This window comes from Neomonachus schauinslandi, chromosome 3 (genome assembly GCF_002201575.2).
Source record: "Neomonachus schauinslandi chromosome 3, ASM220157v2, whole genome shotgun sequence".
Taxonomy (NCBI): Eukaryota; Metazoa; Chordata; class Mammalia; order Carnivora; family Phocidae; genus Neomonachus; species Neomonachus schauinslandi.
In genome coordinates, this window is record NC_058405.1 from 185,393,073 (window position 1) to 185,414,603 (window position 21,531).

The 21,531-nt window shown below is 40.4% G+C and overlaps 1 protein-coding gene across 1 annotated transcript in view; it reads left to right on the forward strand.

The window, feature by feature from the left end:
* DIS3L2 (DIS3 like 3'-5' exoribonuclease 2) overlaps positions 1-21,531 on the forward strand; it is a 349,227-nt gene that overhangs the window by 170,921 nt on the left and 156,775 nt on the right. The window contains exon 10 of the mRNA XM_021690362.2: positions 10,830-11,003. Within this exon, the coding sequence (XP_021546037.2) occupies positions 10,830-11,003 (174 nt within the window). The remainder of the gene's footprint in view (positions 1-10,829; positions 11,004-21,531) is intronic.

A 21,531-nucleotide genomic window follows, 5' to 3' on the forward strand; every position in this document is an offset into this window, starting at 1 on the left:
AGGATGTGATCTATTCTGGAGAATGTTCCATGGGCACTAGAGAAGAATGTGTATTCCGTTGCTTTGGGGTGGAATGTTCTGAATATGTCTGTAAAGTCCATTTGGTCCAGTGTGTCATTTAAAGTCTTTATTTCCTTGTTGATCTTTTGCTTAGACGATCTGTCCATTTCAGTGAGGGGGGTATTAAAGTCCCCCACTATTATTGTATTGTTGTCGATGTGTTTCTTTGCTTTTGTTATTAATTGCCTTATATAATTGGCTGCTCCCATGTTAGGGGCATAGATATTTACAATTGTTAGATCTTCTTGTTGGAGAGATCCTTTAAGTATGATATAGTGTCCTTCCTCATCTCTTATTACAGTCTTTGGTTTAAAATCGAATTTGTCTGATATAAGGATTGCCACCCCAGCTTTCTTTTGGTGTCCATTAGCATGGTAAATGGTTTTCCACCCCCTCACTTTCAATCTGGGGCTGTCTTTGGGTCGAAAATGAGTCTCTTGCAGACAGCATATCGATGGGTCTTGTTTTTCAATCCAGTCTGATAGCCTGTGTCTTTTGATTGGGGCATTGAGCCCATTTACATTCAGGGTAACTATTGAAAGATAGGAATTTAGTGCCATTGTATTGCCTGTAAGGTGACTGTTACCGTATATTGTCTGTGTTCCTTTCTGGTCTATGTTGCTTTTAGCCTCTCTCTTTGCTTAGAGGACCCCTTTCAAGATTTCCTGTAGGGCTGGTTTTGTGTTTGCAAATTCCTTTAGTTTTTGTTTGTCCTGGAAGCTTTTTATCTCTCCTTCAATTTTCAATGACAGCCTAGCTGGATATAGTATTCTTGGCTGCATATTTTTCTCATTTAGTGCTCTGAATATATCCTGCCAGTCCTTTCTGGCCTGCCAGGTCTCTGTGGATAGGTCTGTTGCCAATCTAATGTTTCTACCCTTGTAGGTTACATATCTCTTCTCCCGAGCTGCTTTGAGGATTTTCTCTTTGTCTCTGAGACTCGTAAGTTTTACTATTAGATGTTGGGGTGTTGACCTATTTTTATTGATTTTGAGAGGGGTTCTCTGTGCTTCCTGGATTTTGATGCCTGTTTCCTTCCCCAAATTAGGGAAGTTCTCTGCTATAATTTGCTCCATTATACCTTCTGCCCCTCTCTCTCTTTCTTCTTCTTCTGGGATCCCAATTATTCTAATGTTGTTTCATCTTATGGTATCGCTTATCTCTCGAATTCTGCCCTCGTGATCCAGTAGTTGTTTATCTCTCTTTTTCTCAGCTTCTTTATTTTCCATCATTTCATCTTCTATATTACTGATTCTCTCTTCTGCCTCATTTATTCTAGCAGTTAGCGCCCCCATTTTTGATTGCACCTCATTAATAGCCTTTTTGATTTCTACTTGGTTGGATTTTAGTTCTTTTACTTCTCCAGAAAGGGTTTCTCTAATAACTTCCATATTTTTTTCAAGCCCAGCTAGTATCTTTAAAGTGATGATTCTGAACTCTAGATCTGACATCGTACTAATGTCCGTATTGAGTAGGTCCCTGGCAGTCGGTACTACCTCTTGTTCTTTTTGTTGAGGTGATTTTTTCCGTCTTGTCATTTTGTGCAGAGGAGAATAGATTAATGAGAGAACAAAATGCTAGCAGAGTAACAACGTCCCCAGAAAATATACTCTAAACAAATCAGAAAAAACCTGAAGCAGTGGGAAAAGAAAGGGAAAGAGAGAAAAAAGAAAAAGAAAAAAAAAAGAAAAAGATAAAGATAAAAACAAAAACAAACATAACAAAACAACAACAACAAAAAAACCAGAATGTGATCAAATATGATCAGGCTGGTATATAGATCAGTGCCACACACTAGATTTGGGGTGTATTTTGGTCTTTTAGAAGAAAGTGCCTCCCAAAATTTTAAAGAAAGAAAAACTTATATATGTAACAAAAATAAGGGTTGATATGATGAAGGGATGGAATATGACTGTAAAGATGGAAATTATAAAAAATTTTATAAAAGGAATTGATAAGAAGGTGTTTGAAAAAAGAAAGAAGAGGATTTAAAAAAAGAAAAAAAAAGGGAGAGGATGTGATCAGGCAGGGGAATAGAAAACACCATATACTAGAGATTTAGGGTATATTTTGATCTGTTAGAAGAAACTATCTCAAAATTTTAAAGAGAGAACAACTTATATATATATAAGCCAAAAATACGGGTAACTACTATGAAGGGATAGAATATGACTCTAAAAATGAAAAATAAAAATGTTTTTTTTTTTAAAAAAGGGATTGATAAGATGTTGGTTGAAAAAGGGAAAAAGAAAAATTCAAAAAGAAAAAAAAAAGAAAAAAAGACAGTTAAAAAAAAAATTAACTTTGAAAGACTACAGAATCATGGTAAAGAAGCCATGAATTCTATGTGCAGTATTCCCCTAGCGCTGGAGTTCTGCTGTTCTCATTGATCGGTAAACTTGGTCTTGGCTGGCTGTTCTCGCTGATCTTCTGGGGAGGGGCCTGTTGCCGTGGTTCCCAAATGTCTTTGCTGGAGGTGGAATTGCCCCACCCTTGCCTGGTCCGGGCTAAGTAATCTGCTCAGTTTTGCTCTTGGGAGCTTTTGTTCCCTGCAAGCTTTCGGTACAGCTTTGGAGGACGGGAGTGGAAATGGCGGCCTCCCAATCTCCACCCCGGAGGAGCCGAGAACTCGGGGCCCCGCTCCTCAGTGAGCCCCCAGAGAAAAGCCGTCAGTCACTCCCGTCTCCCCAGTCTCCAGCCGCACTCCGTGCTCACCCGGCCTGTGACCGCACGTTTCTATCTCTGGCACCCGACCCCGGGTGGAGTCTCCAAACCCAGCAGATTCCTGCGGCGCACTCCCGCGCGGCTCCTCCCGGGGGAGGAAGGGGAGTCTCCCCGGATCTGCCACTTGTTGGGTCCCTGCTGGAGGAGCAGGGGCCCGACTGTGCCGCGGATCGCGGTTTATGGCCACCCCGAGCTGAGAGCCCGCGCCTGGGCTCCGCCTCTGCAGCCGGCTTCCCTGCTCCGATACCTGGGAGCTCTGCCGCACTCAGGCACCTCCGGTCTTTCTGTGACCCGTGGGTCCTGAGACCACACTGTCCCGGAGGGTTCCACCCCCCGCTTAGCCACCAGAGTGACGTCCCTCGGCGGAGCCGACTTCTAAAAGTTCCGATTTTGTGCTCCGCGGCTCTATCACTTGCCAGAAGCGGCCGCCGGAGGCCCCTCCCCCGCCGTCTAATCCTCCCGAATATCGCCTCGGATTCACTTCTCCGCACGTCCTACCTTCCAGAAAGTGGTCGCTTTTCTGATGAGAGAGTTGTTGCTCTTCTTTTCTTCGATCTCCTGTTGAGTTTGTAGGTGTTCAGAATGGTTTGATCCCTATCCAGCTGAATTCCTGAGACCAGACGAAATCCAGGTCTCCTACTCCTCCGCCATCTTGCTCCGCCTCCTGAAGCACTAGTTTTTATTTCCTTTTGTGAAATTAGTTTTTTTATTATGCACCTGCATCTTTACTTTGAGTTCTTCCCTTATAGCGGTGATATGTTCTTATGAATATCTTTGGTCAAGATAGTAATTTCTTTGGCCACATACTTACAGAGTATGTTTTATCCTTCTGTAATTTCTTTTCCTTCTTCCTTTTAACATACAGTATTTTCTTGTTTAATAAAATGCCTGGGATGTCGCCTTCCCATGTTTAAATAATGAGGTCTTCCCAGATTTTAGTATTCTATCTTAAAAGTTGGATATTATAAAATGCCTTTTGTTCAAATGTTTAGGCCCTTTTCTACTTCAGGCATAAGAGAATCATTTTTGGCCACTCTAATGTCACCAGGTAAGAGTAGGGTGGCCACTGTTTTAAGTCTACCTCACAAAGACTGGTATGATGCTATCACCACATAGAAGAATATGTTTCTTTTCATGTTGGTTTCATTCTCTAAAACCTCTATATGATCTACATCATTGTTTATACTTCTCCCAGAAACTATGTATGCTGTCTGATTTATATATATAATTAAGTATTTTATGTGATTTTTAAATACTGTAGGGTACAATCATATGAAATTGTGTTTTACAGGTAAAAAATGGTCACATATATTGGCAATTTCGTGTCTCAACATAATCTACGATTAATCTCTCTATATTATGACTTACCATTCTTGAATCTTTTACTTCTGAGTCATCCCTCAGCTGGCTTGAATTGCAAATATATTTTTTTCAGGAAATGGGTAGTATACTTTGTGCCTTGATTTATATCAGTTGGGATCTTGGAGTCTTAGCTTCCAATTCAGAAGAATCATGACTTATATCTCCAGAGATATTAAAATCTCTCAGTTGTAGAGGTGAGTATTATTGTGAGTGGGTCTTAAATATGATATTGAAAGGCCCAACTCCTCCCTTGCATTCTTGGTTCCCAGACCATGTGCTTGGCTTTAGGATACTACGAGCAACTTTGTATCCTAGAGGATAGCCCTTCAACCTCATAAGGTGTTGCCTCCCAATTTAGTTCATTAGTACACTGTGACACCATTCTAATCAGTGAATTCAGTGGGCTTTGCTACTTCTATAAGATGAAATCCTCAATTACAGTGTTGAGTAATATAACATAATAGCTTAAAAGATAATTTGGTAAATCTATGGACTGTGTTTCTATAAGCAAGGAGGGTGGAGCAAATGAAGGTAACAAACCCAAACCCAGAATTAATGTTTCTTTTAATGGAGAGAAATAACTGCCCTCTGCATCATAGAAGAGCTCAGCAAACTCAATCTGGTATCAGGTAATTAGTGGGTCCTCCTGCTACGGTTCTGAATCAGAGGCTCAAAGCTGGTTGCTACTCCTGGCAAACTGGCATCCTGCAGGTGTGGTACACAAGTCATTATTAGTGAGAGGTAGTTCACGCCATGGAGCTAATTTCCTGCTACCTTGTACTTTGTTCTTATTCCCAGTGAGCAAGCGTTGCAGTGGTTGGGGAGGGAGGTTGGTTGACATTCTCCCAACAGATCATCCTACCTCCACAGTGGAAGTCTTTTGCTGAGCATTCTCACAGAACACAAATAGTCATACTCTGGGCTCACTTCAATAGGCCCATTTCATGCACATGTCTCTTCCCCAGATGTTCTTGTCATCAGTACTCCAATCTTTCTTCTTTCAGTCCCTATCCATCTGGCTAAACTTGTGCAACTGCCCATCAGGCCATGTGTCTTCAGCCGAAGTAGACCATGGATATATTGCTTGAAGTTCTGCTTGCAGGGAGGAAGTTTCTGCTCTACTATCTTTTCAGAGACCACCCCTTAGAATGGATATAACCCTATATAGTCCCCTTATGATTCATGACAGTGAAAGGTCAGTTGGAACTAGGCATCCAGGGTCCTCAGACCTTTCTGCATCCTCCTATATAATAGTGTGTGTGTGTGTGTGTGTGTGTGTGTGTGTGTGTGTGTGTAGAGAGAGAGAGAGTCTGGTTCCCTGAGTCTTATTTTTCATGATTAGTACCCCAACTTTTCACATAAGAGATTTAGTGAGACCCCGAATTCAATGATGTGATGATTTATTGCCCTTTAAATTTTATTCCCCACCGAGCTTATCCTGGCAGCTGCAAGAGAGTCAAAATACATGTTTGATGCATCTAGGAAGTCCCTCAGTTTTCAGTTTAGCCTGGAATCAGGAATTTAGAGGCTGAGCATGTAATTCTTTTTTTTCCATCCCTTTTTCGGGTTCTCCAGGCCTCTCACTTTCTGTGAGCTCTTTGATATCTTTTCAATAAATTCCTTTTCCAACGAGTTAGTTTCTTGTGCTTGCAACCAAGAACCCAGACAGTTAAAGACATAAGTATTAGGAGATGAATGTAGGAAACAGAACCTCAGGAAGCTATGAGGATAATAGATGGGTTGGAAGTAACTCAGGTCCCATTTATTTCCAAAATGTCCTTTAGACTTCAGAGGCAGTAACAACAAGTTCCTTAAATCCTCAGTGGAAACTTCATCCTAGTGAACACAGGTAATAATGTAGTCATTTCAAAAATTAATGATCATTTTGAAAATTAATGAGACTTGAGTCTTTAAACTGTCTAGACTTTTTTTTTTTTTAAAGTAAGCTCTGCACCCAACATGGGGCTTAAACTCACAACCCTGAAATCAAGAGTTGCATCCCCTACCAGCTGAGCCGGCCAGGAGCCCCCTGTGTATAGCTTCTTGATTGCAAATAAAAGAAACTAACTCTGGTTGGAAAAGGAGTATATCAGAAGGATATTGAAGGGCTCACAGAAACAGTAAGAGTCTTGAATGTTTAAAAGTTGTAGGCGAGAACCAAGGCAGATCTGGAGAAGCAAGGACAAGAAATCCAGTCCTCATCTTTTATCAGGATTAGTTTGGCCACAATGCCAAGGGCTCGTACACTGCTCTTACAGATCAGCATTGCCACTGGACCCTGTTGCCACCACTGCCATCACTAGAAGCCACTCTAGCTGCCACGAATGAATCCTGAGCGCCTCTTTGTGTAGCATTCTCTCCATGGTCCAAGTCATGAGTTGAGGCGAGTCTAAGTCATGTACAGCGTGCTGGCTACTGGTTTTCATAGAGTGAGAGGAGTGTTCTATAAACGCCTGGCATTATGTAGGAGGCTAGTCACTTCTGTAATGGAAGTTGTAGTCCTTTGGCCCACTGACATGCAATGTAGAAGTCTTCTGTTTTCATATGCCCAGTGGGGCCCTCCGCGGGGTCTGCTCCTGGGTGGAAGCGGGCAAAGCCTGTGACTCTGCAGCTAGACACTTCAACATGCTCATCCCCTGGTGCTTGCCCCACACTGGAAACTGGCACAACCACTGGGCCGGCCTCTACGGACGGCTGGAGTGGGATGGCTTCCTCAGCACCACTGTCACCAGCCCTGAGCCCATGGGCAAGCAGGGCCGCGTCCTGCTCCCTGAGCAGCACCCGTTGTGAGTGTGCGGGAGTGTGCCCGCTCCCGGGGCTTCCCGGACCCCTACCCTAGGATGTTTGGCAACATCCTAGATAAGCACCGACAGGTGGGGAATGCTGTGCCGCCGCCCTGGCCAAAGCCATTGGCTTGGAGATCAAGGGCTGTATGTTAGCCAAAGCTCGAGAGAGTGCCTCAGTTAAAATCAAAGAGGAGGAAACTACTAAAGACTCGTTTTGCCCTCCCGTCGCCCTTGTTTCTGGCACCAGGGATCCCCAACATGCACTGATGTTGTATTTTTAACATGTCAATCTGTCAGTTCAAATGTGTCATTTGCGGTGTTTGTGGCCTTGGCTGACATGAAGCTGCTCTGTGAGGTTTGCTTATCAACTAATGACTTTGTGCATTCTGGATTTTAAAAGTTTTTTATTATGTGTTATATCAAATCTACCACTGTATGAGTGGAAATTAAGACTTTATGTAGTTTTTATATGTTATAATATTTCTTCAAATAAATCTCTCCTATAAAAAAAAAAAGAAACTAACTCTTAGTTAGTTTTTTAGTTGCTTTATGGCGTTCACCAATCCCATGTTTAATAGAATTGGTGAGAGTTAACACCCTTGTCTTCTTCCTGGTCTGGAGAAAAGCACTTGGTGTTTCACCATTAAGTTTTGGTATTAGCTGTAGGGTTTTCCTGGGTGCCACTAATCAAGCTGAGGGTTCCCTGTTCATTACTCATTTGTTGAGAGTTTTGATCATGAATGGATGTTGAATTTGTCCAATGGTTTTCTGCATCTGTCAAAATGATTGAATGTTTTTCTCATCGTTCGCTAATACAATGAATTATATTGATTGGTTTTTGAATGTTGGACAGATCTTTAAATCTTTACTTGGTCATGATGTATTATCCTTTTTATATACAGTTGACCTTTTGTATGTTATGTGTATTATATACTCTATTCCTACAACAAAGTAAGCTAGAGAAAAGAAAATGTTATTAAGAAAATCATAAGGAAGGGAAATACATTTATATTACTGTACTGTATTTTAAAAAATCTGCATATAAGTGGACCCACACAGTTCAACCCCATATTGTTCAAGGGTGAATTCTATGTGTGTGTTAATATTTCATAAGAATTTTAAGAATGTGTTCATGAGGAATATTGATCTCATGAATCCTTTGTCTGATTTTGGTATCAAGGTAATGCTGGCTTCATAAGATTAGTTGGAAAGTGTTCCATCTTCTATATTCTGAAAGAGTTTGTATATAATTGGTATTAATTCTTTTCTTAAATACTTGGTAGCATTTACCAGTGAAACTGCCTGGGCCTGGAGTTTTCTTTGTGGGAAGGTTTTTAAACTATGAATTCAGTGTTTTAAATAGATACAGGAATATTTAGGTATTGGGTTTGGCTTGAATAATCTTAGGCAGTTTGTGTCTTTCAGGGAATTTATCCATTTCATCCAAGATGTTGAATTAAAGTCATTTATAATTCCCTTATTATCCTTTTAATGCTTGTAGGATCTATAATGATGTTTCCTCTCTCATTCCTGATATTGGTAATTTGGGTCTTTCCTCATTTTTCTTGATTAGCCTCACTAGAAACTTCTCTATTTTATTCTCTTTTCAAAAAATCAGCTTTTGATTTTATTGGTTTTCTTTATTGTTCATTTTCTGTCCCTTGATTCTTTTTTTTTCCTATTTTTTTATTTTTTAATTTTTTTGATGTAGTGTTCCATGATTCCTTGTTTGCATATAACACCCAGTGCTCCATTCAATATGTGCCCTCTTTAATACCCATCACCAGGCTAACCCAGGCCCCCATCCCCCTCCCCTCCAGAACCCTCAGTTTGTTTCTCAGAGTCCATAGTCTCTCATGGTTCGTCTCCCCCTCCGATTTCCCCCCCTTCATTTTTCTCTTCCTACTATTTTCTTCTTCTTCTTTTTTTTTTTTTTTAACATATAATGTATTATTTGTTTCAGAGGTACAGGTCTGTGATTCATCAGTCTTACACAATTCACAGCGCTCACCATAGCACATACCCTCCCCAATGTCTATCACCCAGCCACCCCATCCCTTCCACCCCCCAGCACTCCAGCAACCCTGTTTGTTTCCTGAGATTAAAAATTCCTCATATCAGTGAGATCATATGATACACGTCCCTTGATTCTTATTTATTTTTTTCTTCCTTCTGCTTACCTGAGATCTAATTTGCTTTTCTTTTTTCAATTTTTTAAGATAGAAGCTTTAGATCACGAATTTGAGACATTTCTTCTTTTCTAATATGAGCATTACATTTATTTAAAGCAGAATTTCCCTCAAAGCAATGCTTTAGCTGCTTCTCATAAATATTGATATATTGTGTTTTATTCAGTTCGAAATACTTTCTGATTCTCTTTTTCTCATTTAGCCCACTGGTTGTTAAATTTCCAAATATTTATAGATCTTCCTGATAGCTTTCTGTATTTTTTCCCCTCATATTTTTGCTGCTTTTGGCTTTTGATATGCTTTCTGGGGAAATGACACTGGTCTGAGCCCATGTTGTATGTGTGGAGCCCACAGGCAACCCACAGGCTATGGAACTTATGCAGGTAGGCAGGTGTATGTGTCAGCTATTGGCTGGTTTCTCTTGGCTGGCATGTGAGAGCTGGGGCCAGCCCTGTTGCCATCACTGCCTTGGTCCAGTAGCAAGGCTGAAGATGGGAATTTGTTAAAATTCTGCATATGAGGCAACCACATCCCCAGTATCCCTCTACCATTGTGTACCTAAGAATTCTGGCCGCCAGGCATCTACCCTTACGTAGGAAACAATCTTCTTCAAAGAAACTGAATGGTAACAGAGAAAGCCCTAATGCCAGAGCTAAACCCCTTGCAGGAAGAGTATCATATTTCCTATTGACTCTCTGTATTCAACACATAACTTAGACTTACGGCCTGAATGTGGCATGCCAGTACTAAATGAGAATTGAGCGCTATCAATTTTGGTATATTTATAGATCTATAAATATATAGATGAAGAGTAATATTTGCCTTCCAAAAGGTGGAACCCTACTCATAGCATCAGAACTATTCCATTAAATGCAATCTTACTTTTAATGGACCAACACCCCAAAAAGTGAATGGTAGTTTACTGAGTGACCAGATAGCAGATAATTTTAATTTTCTTCTTGATGCATTTCTGTATTTTCTAACTTCTTTTTTTTTTTTTTTTTAAGATTCTGTTTATTTGACAGAGACACAACGAGAGAGGGAACACAGGCAGGGGGAGTGGGGAAGGGAGAAGCAGGCTTCCCGCTGAGCAGGGAGCCCGATGCGGGGCTCAATTCCAGGACCCTGGGATCATGACCTGAGCCGAAGGCAGACGCTTAACAACTGAGCCACCCAGGCGCCCCTATTTTCTAACTTCTTACAGTGAAAATATATTAGTAGTGTGTTCAGATAAAATATTAAGGTAATAATTAGAATTGTGAAAAAATGTAAGTACCAGATCTAATCTAGTGAGCATGACTCAAGGTATAGGCGCTGTGAAACTAATGATTTAACAGCAAACTGGGCTAATCAGAATTGTCTCTAAAGGTGTTTGCAAGAGAAGGAATTGACAAAAGCTTTTAACAATATCAGTTTGACTTTTCATGAAAAACAATTGCAAGAAGCCCAAGAAAGGCCATCTGGCCCAACTGCCCACATCAGAATTCCGGAAGAAAGTTAAAATTATACTGTAGTTAGGGAATTTAACAGGGCAAGAGTATCCTTGTTTCTTCTACTTGGCCCCCCATTCATTGGTGATGGTGTTCTTGCTGGGGAAAGGGCAGGAGGTTTTGAAGATTTTCCTATTACCCTCACTTTTAGAGAGGAAACGGATGCCTATGATCCATTTATTCACTAACATGCTTGTTCCTCTCTGTCCTGTTCACAGGCAGCTGGCTAAGAGTCTTGGGCAGGCTGGTGAAATTGAGCCTGAAACAGAAGGAATACTAACAGAGTATGGTGTGGATTTCTCTGATTTCTCTTCGGAAGTTCTAGACTGTCTCCCTCAAGGTCTGCCCTGGACAATCCCACCAGAGGAATTCAGCAAGAGAAGAGATTTAAGGTAAATATCTGAAACTCTTTAAGAACAACATGTTTCTACCTTTCTATCTTCTAACTTTACTTTCTTAGGGACGGGGCTCAGATATTTCCATCTTTCTACCAACATTCAAATTCAGTTCAGTTGAGAATTAAGTGCTCTGTACTAGAGGTTGGCAAATTATGGCCCACAAGCTAATCTAGCCCACTGCCTATTTATGTATAGCCTATGAGCTAAGCATGGTTTTTGTATTTTTAACTGATTGAAAAAAAAATCAAAACAAAAATAATCTTTCATGAAACTTATATGAAATTCAAATTTCAGTATCCATTAAGTTGTATTGGAACACAACCATGCTTATTTGGTTATATTTTGTTTATGGCTATCTTTTTGCACTACAACATTAGGGTTGAATAATTGCAACAGAGACCATATGGCCTGCAAAGGGCTCTCTGGCCCTTTATAGAAAAAGCATGCTCATGTCTGTTCTAGACCATTCTAATTTCAAAGGATACAGTTGCCATCTTTTTTTCTCATTGTTATGTCCTGTAGGTCTGATCAAATAACGACAGTGTTATCTGGTCAGAAGTACCTTCCTTTAAACGGGCCTCTTCAGGCACAGAGCAAAGGATTCAAAGCTTCTGTGCTTGGAGCTTCATTTTAAAGCTTTACTTTTAGGTCTGGAATTTGTTGGAAAGTACTTTTGTGGTATTTTTATAACAACATCTTCTTTGAAGATGTTTCTTCATTGTGGGATGTTAGTTCTTTTCTGATATTTCTCTTCAGAATTTGGTTTCAGTACTGGCATTCATTTTGGATGCCACATGGAGATATTTAGAACCAAGAAAGTTTTCATACAACCCACTGAGGCTGTGCAAGGTTTTCCGCTAAGGTCATCCCATGTCAGAGTCTTTTCCACCACACTCGCTCACTTCATGCAGCTGAACTTACGATACCTTCGCTCTCATTGCCCGTTACTCCACCTAAGTTTGAGAATCCTCCTTCTCGGGCGCCTGGGTGGCTCAGTTGGTTAAGCAACTGCCTTCGGCTCAGGTCATGATCCTGGAGTCCCGGGATCAAGTCCCGCATCGGGCTCCCTGCTTGGCAGGGAGTCTGCTTCTCCCTCTGACCCTCCCCCCTCTCATGCTCTCTCTCAAATAAATAAATAAAATCTTAAAAAAAAAAAAAAAAAGAGAATCCTCCTTCTCTGCTCCCTCTTGCTATTGTATCTTTTAGGAATTTACTGCCTCTTTTCCTTTTCTTGCCAAGGGTAGGCAAGGAAAAGGAGATGACAGTCCCCTTTCCTACTTGTTAGTAGCTCTGATGGAACACATGTTTATATTTGAAGTCACTTAACTCAAGTTACCGTCCTGGCTTTCAGCAGTAACCACCACTCATGGAACTACTGGTCAGTGATCTCATCAGGGGTTTGGGATCTTGGACCCAAACCTTACTCTCTCTGAACTGTCATTTTCTCGCATACAAATTGAAGGGCTCATTTTCTAAGGTCTTTCTCTAAACCTAGGAATCTATTAAAAAAAAAAAAAAATCTAGTAAGAATGAATGGCTGAACTTCATTGTTTGAAGTTTAAGTCAGTGTAGCCATTCCGCAGTAACTATCAACATTTGAAATGTACCTACCCTTTCACCCCAAAACTTGACTTCCAGGAATCCATCCTACTCAAAATGTACAAGGATAGATGTACAAGAATGTTCATTGCTTCTCTGTTGTAAAAGTGACACTGCTAATGTCCCTCAACAAAGGAATGGTTATTTTTTTTTTAATAACACAAACCTAGATTTCATTCTACATTTTTTAAAAGATTTTATTTATTTATTTGTCAGAGAGAGAGAGCACAAGCAGGGGGAGCGGCAGGCTGAAGGAGAAGCAGGCTCCTCCCTGAGCAAGGAGCCCGATGCGGGACTCGATCCCAGAACCCTGGGATCATGACCTGAGCCGAAGGCAGGCGTTTAACCAATTGAGCCACCCAGGCGTCCCTGGAATGGTTATTTTATTTTTTTTTTTAAGATTTATTTATTTGGTGGGGGAGAGCGCACAGGTGTGGAAGGGGAAAAGGGAGAGTCTCAAGCAGACTCCCTGCCACGTGCAGAGTCCAATGCGGGACTCAGTCCCATGACCCTGAGATCATGACCTGAGCCTCCACCAAACATCCGACACTCAGCCCAGGCACCCCAGCAAAGGGAAGGTTAAATAACCTATGTCATAGGTTGTATTCCCTGCAGCTGCCAACCAGGAACTAGATCCACGTGGACTGTCCTAAAGGGACGGCTATCATATGTTGCCAAGTAAAAGAAACAAGTTTCAAAGCAGTGTGAATATGAGCCTATTTTTAATAAAGCCAAAGAATATAAAAATACTATCCAAATGTATATACCCATGCATACATATATATGTACATATAAAAATATATATGCATAGAAAAAGGTCTGGAAGGAAATACATCACACTGTCGACGGTGATTATCATGTGTGGGCTTGGTAGGGTAGTAGGAGATAGGGAGGCAGTAGTTTACTTCATTTTATAAATTGCTCTATTTTTCAAATTATTTTTTAAAATAACTTTTATGTCTTTTAAAAATTATAAATGGGACTATCAGAAAAGAGAGGTGCTCAATTTTTTCTAACCTGATTCCTAGCCTACAGATAAATAATAAGGCACTTCAACAGTCAGCCAGCCCAGCGTGTTCTCAGTTCCCCTCTGGTGGATCCGTGTTGCCTTTTTCTTTGGCCCCAGTTGCCTCTGAGTTAGGCCACAGAACAGGAGGCCTTGCTCTGCAGAAGACCTCTGTTAAAATATGCCTGTGTGTCCTTGTGCAGGGATCCACAGATACAGGGAGCTTATAGGGTGAGCTGCAGTGGACTGCTATGAGCATAGTATCAGAGATTTCTTTTAAGTCACCTTAACCTCCCAACACTTTCTCCTTGCCTATTATCTCTAGGATTATGTCTCTAAAATTCAAATCTGATTGCTTTTCCTCCTTTAGCTTAAAATCTTTCAACTGCGTCCTGATACCTAAAGTAGTCATCTCTAAACTTTTTTGAACATGCATTCCCAATAACATATATGTCTTTATTTTACAATCACAAACATATTTACTACTTTGCTGATTTATTATGGACGTTATAAATGTACATAAAATTGGAAAATGAGAATAAAATAAATATTGAAGATATTTTCCTTTAGAAAGGTATAGAAAACTGTTCTTATTCATAATTTTACTTTTGGTGAGAGCAGTGTGATTGAAATTCTTCTTCTTTTTTTTTTTTAATTTTTGCTTTCACAACCTGTGATATAGAAACACAAAGGTCTGATTATAAGTTCTGTGTATTTTGATACTTAGTTTTAGATTTAATGGTTATCGTAACCGAAAAAGATACCTCAGAAGAAGTGAATTGAACTTACTAAATGATAATACTCAGTCCTATTCACTGCTTGTATTCGAAAATACAATCCAGCTAATAAATTTTCATCTTTCATGATGTCAGTCAGTTCTTGTGAACTAATCGAAAGGTGCTACATTTTTAGATTTTTAAAAAATGGGTTCGTAGTCTTTGGTTAGTCTTCAGTTGGCATCTTTAAACACGAGTTAGAAAGTACACCCAGAATGTTTAAGTGTATAGATATGATTAGTTTTGCAGTAGGTGCAATTTTATACTTAGGTCATTTTAGGTCTCCAAATTTATAACATTTCAAACATCCTTTTTAAAAGTTTTATCTTCAAAGCTTGAGTTTCTTGTTTTATTGTGTTCAAAAGTCAGTGACTTTTTTTTCTTACTGTTAAAATGTCACCTTTACCTTGAAGGAACAGATTACGTGTTTTTATTTTTTTCTAAGGATCTGCTAGGTAGCATTTGATTGACAGTCATTGTTTTGAAGTCATACATGTCATGTGGCTGGTGATGAATATATATTAGGGGCAGAAGAAATGTCAACTTTGCCATTTTCCTGGTATTAGTAGAATTAGTACGATCAGTTTAGTATTATCTTCAGTCTGTGGATCTTTGTAATAATCTTTTTTAGCCACTTGCCTATTTTGTAAGGATTAGTGTAGCTGAAACTAGGTAATTTCCATGAATCCATGTACGGGGCATGAGCAGATACCCATAGATCACAGTTGGCTGAAAGCACAGGAAGTACTGAGAATGCCAATGTGTTCTGGAACACCGACTCTTTCATTTGGACACTTCACTTATCTCCTGACCCACATACCTTAGGAGGGCACCAGGATTAATTCTTCATGTATTTATGTATGTAATCAGTTAGCTTCTTAATTTTTACAATAAAAGATAATCATAAAGATAAGTGTGTGGCATGCTGAAGTCTTTTGATCTGATTGCCTTTTCCTTCTCTTTGGTCTTACAATAGATTCACTCAGTTTTTCAGCCAACAGATATTAATTGAATACCATCCAGGGACAGTGGGGATTCAGTAATTGGATGGATTGTGCCGGAGGGGAGAGTTACTTGGTACAAGCCTTTCCAGCACTATGATTTCTTCTGCTCAGAGGTGCAGTGCCTTCACAGAGGTTTTTATCAATATTAATTTTCTGAGGAATGTCACAAGAATTCGGAATGAGTCCCAGCACCCACTAAAAAACATGCGCTATAGGGGCGCCTGGGTGGCTCAGTCATTAAGCGTCTGCCTTCAGCTCAGGTCATGATCTCAGGGTCCTGGGATCGAGCCCCGCATCAGGCTCCCTGCTCGGCGGGAAGCCTGCTTCTCCCTCTCCCACTCCCCCTGCTTGTGTTCCCTCTCTCGCTGTGTCTCTCTCTGTCAAATAAATAAATAAATAATCTTTAAAAAAATAAAATAAAAATAAAAAATAAAAAACATGTGCTATGAGTAAATTAATACACATTCTATAAACCCCTAAGTGAAAGCTATGTCTTTTTCCTTTTCCTGTCTTTCCTATATATGTCTACTTATATATATTATTTTTATATGTGTATATGTAATATATGCCAAGTTCTAAGTTAGTTACTGGAAATAGAGAGACAAGAAAGGCTCAGTTCTTGTTCTATAGGACTTTACTCTTTCTCAGGGAGACAGATTTACACTCCGGCAAATTACAGCAAAGTATGGCAAGTGCTATAATATCAGTGTGAACCAACTGCCAAGGGCATTGGTGCTTGAACTGAGATCTGAAAAATGAGCAAGCATAGAGGGAACTGGAGTGACTAAAGCAGTCTTCATTTAGTGATAGGCTGTGGCTGCAGAAAAGATGACACATTCCCCTAAGACTCCCAGATCTTTCTATACCAGGGCTCACAACTCCTATGGTTTTGATAGCTTCTTGATCCCTTCTGCTCAGCCACCCTGCCATGGAGCCTGCAGTGTTACTCTGGCTCTGGCTACGTAAGGACTTCTACATACCCGTTTAGGTTTGGTATTTGAACAATTACATTTGGAACAGAAAAGTTCCATCAATCTTTAAACCTCATAATCCAATTATGTCAGTAAAATTCCAGTTTTTTAGTCCAGTGGAATTGGGGTAATATTTTGCAAACTGAAGTTGAGAGAAATGGTGTTTATTTTGAAAAGAAAAATGGTTGGTTAGCAATTTTCAAGAAGGAAGGCTGGTGTGAGCTCCTAGGGGTGATCTGGCCCTTCTGATCGCGAGCACCATTTTTCTGGACCTTCACCTCCAGTCTCTGGAGAATCCCTGTTTGCATGGCCTAGACCTGCAGCTCTCTTTAGCAGGGCATCTGAGGTTAAAGAAAAGCAAAGAGCAAGCAACACCAATACTTCAAGCCTTTGGAGATCAGGAAGAGAATGTATCCAAGGAAACTGCTTAAAGGGGGTTGCACCAGAAGCCCAAAAAACCCCAAGGTTGTTTCTGAGACTGGCTCCAATTATTTCTAATTTCATTCTTATTATTTTGTTTCCTTTGTTGCTAAACTGGAATAGGAAACCAAAGCTTAAAAGCTCAATTAAAGTGGAAAATGAAAACCTAAATATTGGAGGGGGAAAATACCACACTAAACCGATTTTTATATTTTTCCTATAGTTAGTAATATTGTGGAAGTTTGGATCACATCACTTTTTAGTAAAATACGAGCTTCCTTGAAGTGGAGGTGGTGACTATAGTTTTTCACAGGAGAACTTGTGGATATCTATTTCTTCACTATCCCCTCAATAAAAAGGATGCCCAGTGACCTCCACTGGACCATTACAAATGTGAAACTTGGCACTTAAAATTGCTTGCTCTAAATTTTCCAATTGCTTTCTCTCTTTTTTTTTTTTTCCATTTAATGTCGTTCTGCCAACTAGTGATTTTATTATTATAAACAGGACATTGTATTCACTTTTAAGAAGAAATATGAAGCTGGAGGTAAAATTACAAACTGCAGCTTCTCGGCTGCCAAAATAGAAAACAGTGAGCTAAAAATACCGAGCACAGAAAGGGTGCTGTGGCAAGAAATATTGAAATATCTTCAAGATGGAACTGTTCCAAACAGACAGAAATTTACTTTTACTCCAGGTAAAACTAACCTTGAAATAGCTGCTTGAAAGGAGAGACATATAATACTAACCTCTTTCAGGTCAACCCTTTCGTGGGCAAGCTTTCAAACATAACTAACATTAAATGACTAATGATCTTGCTGTTTATCAGGAAGTCCAGTATGATTAAATTGCCATTTAGAAAAGGTTCCTCTGGTAAGGGAGTGTGGTAGCAGAGAAGGAGTACTAGGAGTTAGTCCTAGCTTTCCTGGGAACTAGTGGGGTGACCTTGGGCAAATCAAATTTGGGGAGACGGAGAGAGAGAGAGAGAGCACTTTCATCCTTTGTAAAATGGATTATTTGATCAGGTTAGGATTTTCCAAAAGGTGTTGGTAGGTCATGCATCCTTTCAGATTTTAACAGAGTGTCATGGAATAAAAGGGTTCTATGGCCAAATATTTTTAGAAAACAGTGGGTTAATATTTCTTAGAACTTTTTCTCTTGGATCATCTCATGGACCTAGTGCTCCTTAGACTACACGTTGAAATTGTTCAACTAAATATTTCAAAACGTACTAGTTCTGACGGAGTGTGACTCCGTTTGAGATGTTCTCTTAGAGTTATTCAGAGTCATCTCATCCTTGCATTTGAAAGAGATGGTATTCCATTGGTGACTGTCTGCCACATTCATCTGACAGATATATTGACCGTGCCTCCCTGTGGGCCACACAGAAAATCCAAGGATTATGCTTTGAATCTCACCTCTTCATTGCCAAGGGAATCCCTTCTTTCCTTACCTGGAATGGAGCAAGGTTAAATTGTTCTGCATTAAAAAAGGAAGCTGTCGTTGTCATTTGAAACGACTGGCAATATTATTCCCTTCATGTAAATCCCAATTCACTGTTTATGAAATTACAGGAAACTCATAGACAATAACAAACATTAATGGGTCCTAATGCTTATATGGAGTAGTGGCTTTTCAGAGGTCTATACTCTTAGTCAGTCCTGCTGATCTCTCACATCCCTTAACTTTTTAATGCCTGGGCTGGAAATAAAAAGACAACTTCCAGCAGAAAGTTTTGGGAAAGAAACAACCTCCCATTGAAGATAACGGAGAGTGGGCAAGGAAGACAGGATTTGAAAATGAGATCCATGAGAAGTAAATAATGGTATGGGCAAATCATTCTTTTTCTTTTTTTTTTAAAGGTTTTATTTATTTATTTATTTATTTGTCAGAGAGAGAGAGAGAACACGCAGGGGGAGAGGCAGCGGGAGAGGGAGAAGCAGACTCCCAGCTGAGCAGGGAGCCTGATGCGGGGCTCAATCCCAGGACCCTGGGATCATGACCTGAGCCAAAGGCAGTTGCTTACCTAACTGAGCCACCCAGGTGCCCCTGGGCAAATCAATCATAAGACTAGGAAATGCTGGGTAGCTTGATACTCATATCAGTGCAAGTGAAAAAATGAAATTACCAACTTTATTGACAATAGAAAAAGAGGGAAATAAGTTTCTTAGCTTCTATGTGGTATCCTGTCCTGATTCAGCCCTTCATCTTTCCCCAGACCATTTTAGTCTCTCATAGCTCTGCGTCTTGCCCATGCCCTGCCCTTCATCTATTTTCCAAGGCCCATCTTAACTGCCTTTGCCATCTCACTTTGGAAGAATTAGTCATGCCCCACTCTCCTTTCCCTTCCCTGTTTGTTCACACCTATTTCATAGCACTTGCCATACTGTCCTCTAACCTCCCTGTGCATGACTCTATCCTGATAGATGACAAAGCCCTCAAGAACAAGGGTTAGGTCTTGTCTTTCTGTTTCTCAAATCTAACTCAGTACTTGGTATTTAATAAATTATATGTGTAAATACATGCGTATAGGATAAAAGGAGGGAAAAAACGGAAAAAGTTAAAGTTTTGTTTAGGGGTTTGCAGAATATGTTTGCAGAGTTAGGAGTTTGCAGAATATTGGTTGACTATAACGTGTTTCTAAGCAAGTGCTGGGATTCATTCCTGTTTCTTTTTGGCATTTCTGGGAAAGTGAATATTGACAAAACACAGTCCAGTGCCTTCAAAGAGGTCGCTGTGTAATGTGAAAATTGGGTAGGAAAACATCTTAAAGAATAAAATGTTAAAATCGCTCTAATAAAATGAGGCACAACTTCTATTTCTGACAAAGATAGAGTGGACCCATTCTTCCTGGGCCCTCCTTCTTACTAAAAACGTGGACATAACACAACAAACAAGCATAAGGAAGATTCAGAAAGGTGGAAAAGAGAAAGCGGACTGTGCAGGGGTCTCAGGACTTGAGGAACATGCCCGTGATTCCCCTGGTTTTCCTCATTACCACCCATATAGCCCAGACAGGGTGCTGTAGAAGGCACACCCTGGAATGACCAAAAGGCACAGGAAAAAAGATCTCCAAGAGATTTTTCCATCTTGTCTGCCACGTGCAGGTGATACTCTGACTCCACTTTGGGAGGTGTGAGATCTGAGCAGGGCTAGTCTTCCATCCCCTGCCCAGCAGAAAGTGCTGGTGGTGCTCTCATTCCCTTGCTAGGGTATTGTCAGTGGAACCAAGTAAGGAGTGGTTCTTCCTTCCCCCTCTCAGTGGAAGGAGGCACGTGCCAGTTTCCCTTTGGGGATAGTGTCTGTGGGGCCAAGTGAGGAGCAGACTCTGTTCCTCATCCAGTGGAAGCAGATTGGTTCTGATTCCCCTGCTGGGGTAGTATTGGCAGAGCTGAGAGTGGAGCTGAGCTTCTGTCCCCCATCCAGCAAAAGTAGGCAGTGTTCCAATTGTCCCATGAGAGTAGTGCCAGCAAGTCCCAGAGATAAGAGGAGCCTTCATTCCTACCTGGCAGCAAAGAGATGTGACGGGTCAGGGCCAGTTACCACAGCCCTGATGGTGTCACTGGAAACCAGTGGGAACTGAACCTGTACCTCCTGCCACCATAAACCAAGGGGGTTGGGAGCCAGGGGTCGTTGGCACTCACCTACTCCCCACTCCTAGTGTCAACAGGGAGTTGAGCTTCTACCCCCAAACTGTAATGACAAGACATACCAGATTTTAGCTTTTCCCTTTCCTGGTGGCAGTGGGGCTTAGCCTGGAGCTTAGTTTACACCCACACTTGGAATCAGTGAGACAGGGTGAATTGGTGTCCCCTTTTCACCAGGAAGATGTCAGCAAGGCTGAAGGGAGGCCGGAAGGGAGGCATTGTGAGTCTGTATCATTTTTGCTGGGTTGGTAGCAGTGGGATTCAGTAGGAAGCTGAACATGCACATTCATCTGGCCCTTGAGCTACACCTCAGTAGGATACTGCTTACAAAACAAAAACAAAAACCCACAAAAAACTATGTAGGATCCAGAGTCTCCTAATATAGTACCCAAAATGTCTACAGTACAACTGAAATGTACTCGTCATACCAAGAACCAGGAAAACCACAATTTGAAGGAGAAAAAATATACCTGATATCAATACCAAAATGAATCAGATGTTGTAATTATCTGATAAGGATTTTAAAGCAACTTTTGTGAAAATAAATAAAAATGAATTCTCTTGAAACAAATGAAAAAAATAAAAAATCTCAACAAAGAAATTAAAAAGAAAACCACATGGAAAATATCAAAGTAAGAAATTATACGAAAACAATGAATCATGGATCACTACATCAAAAACTAATGATGTATGGTGACTAACATAACACAATAAAATAAAATTAAATAAAAAAAAATACTATCACCAAAAACAAAATAAAACAAAAACTATCCAGAGCTCAATAGTAGATTAGAGATTGTAGGATAGAATTAGAATTAGTGAACTTGAAGACAGATCAATAGAATTTACCTAGTTTGAGTAAGAAGGATTTATGCAATAATAACAAAAGAGCCAACAGCTGTATCATTGGAGTTCCAGAAAGAGAAGAGAGAGCAAATGGGACTGGAAATGTATTCAAAGAAGTAATGGCTGATAACTTCCTAAATTTGGCCCAGGATCAGCCCTTCAGTAAGCTGAGCAGACTCCTGTAAAGAACTACTTCACTTCTGGGTGCCTGGGTGGCTCAGTTGGTTAAGCGACTGCCTTCGGCTCAGGTCAT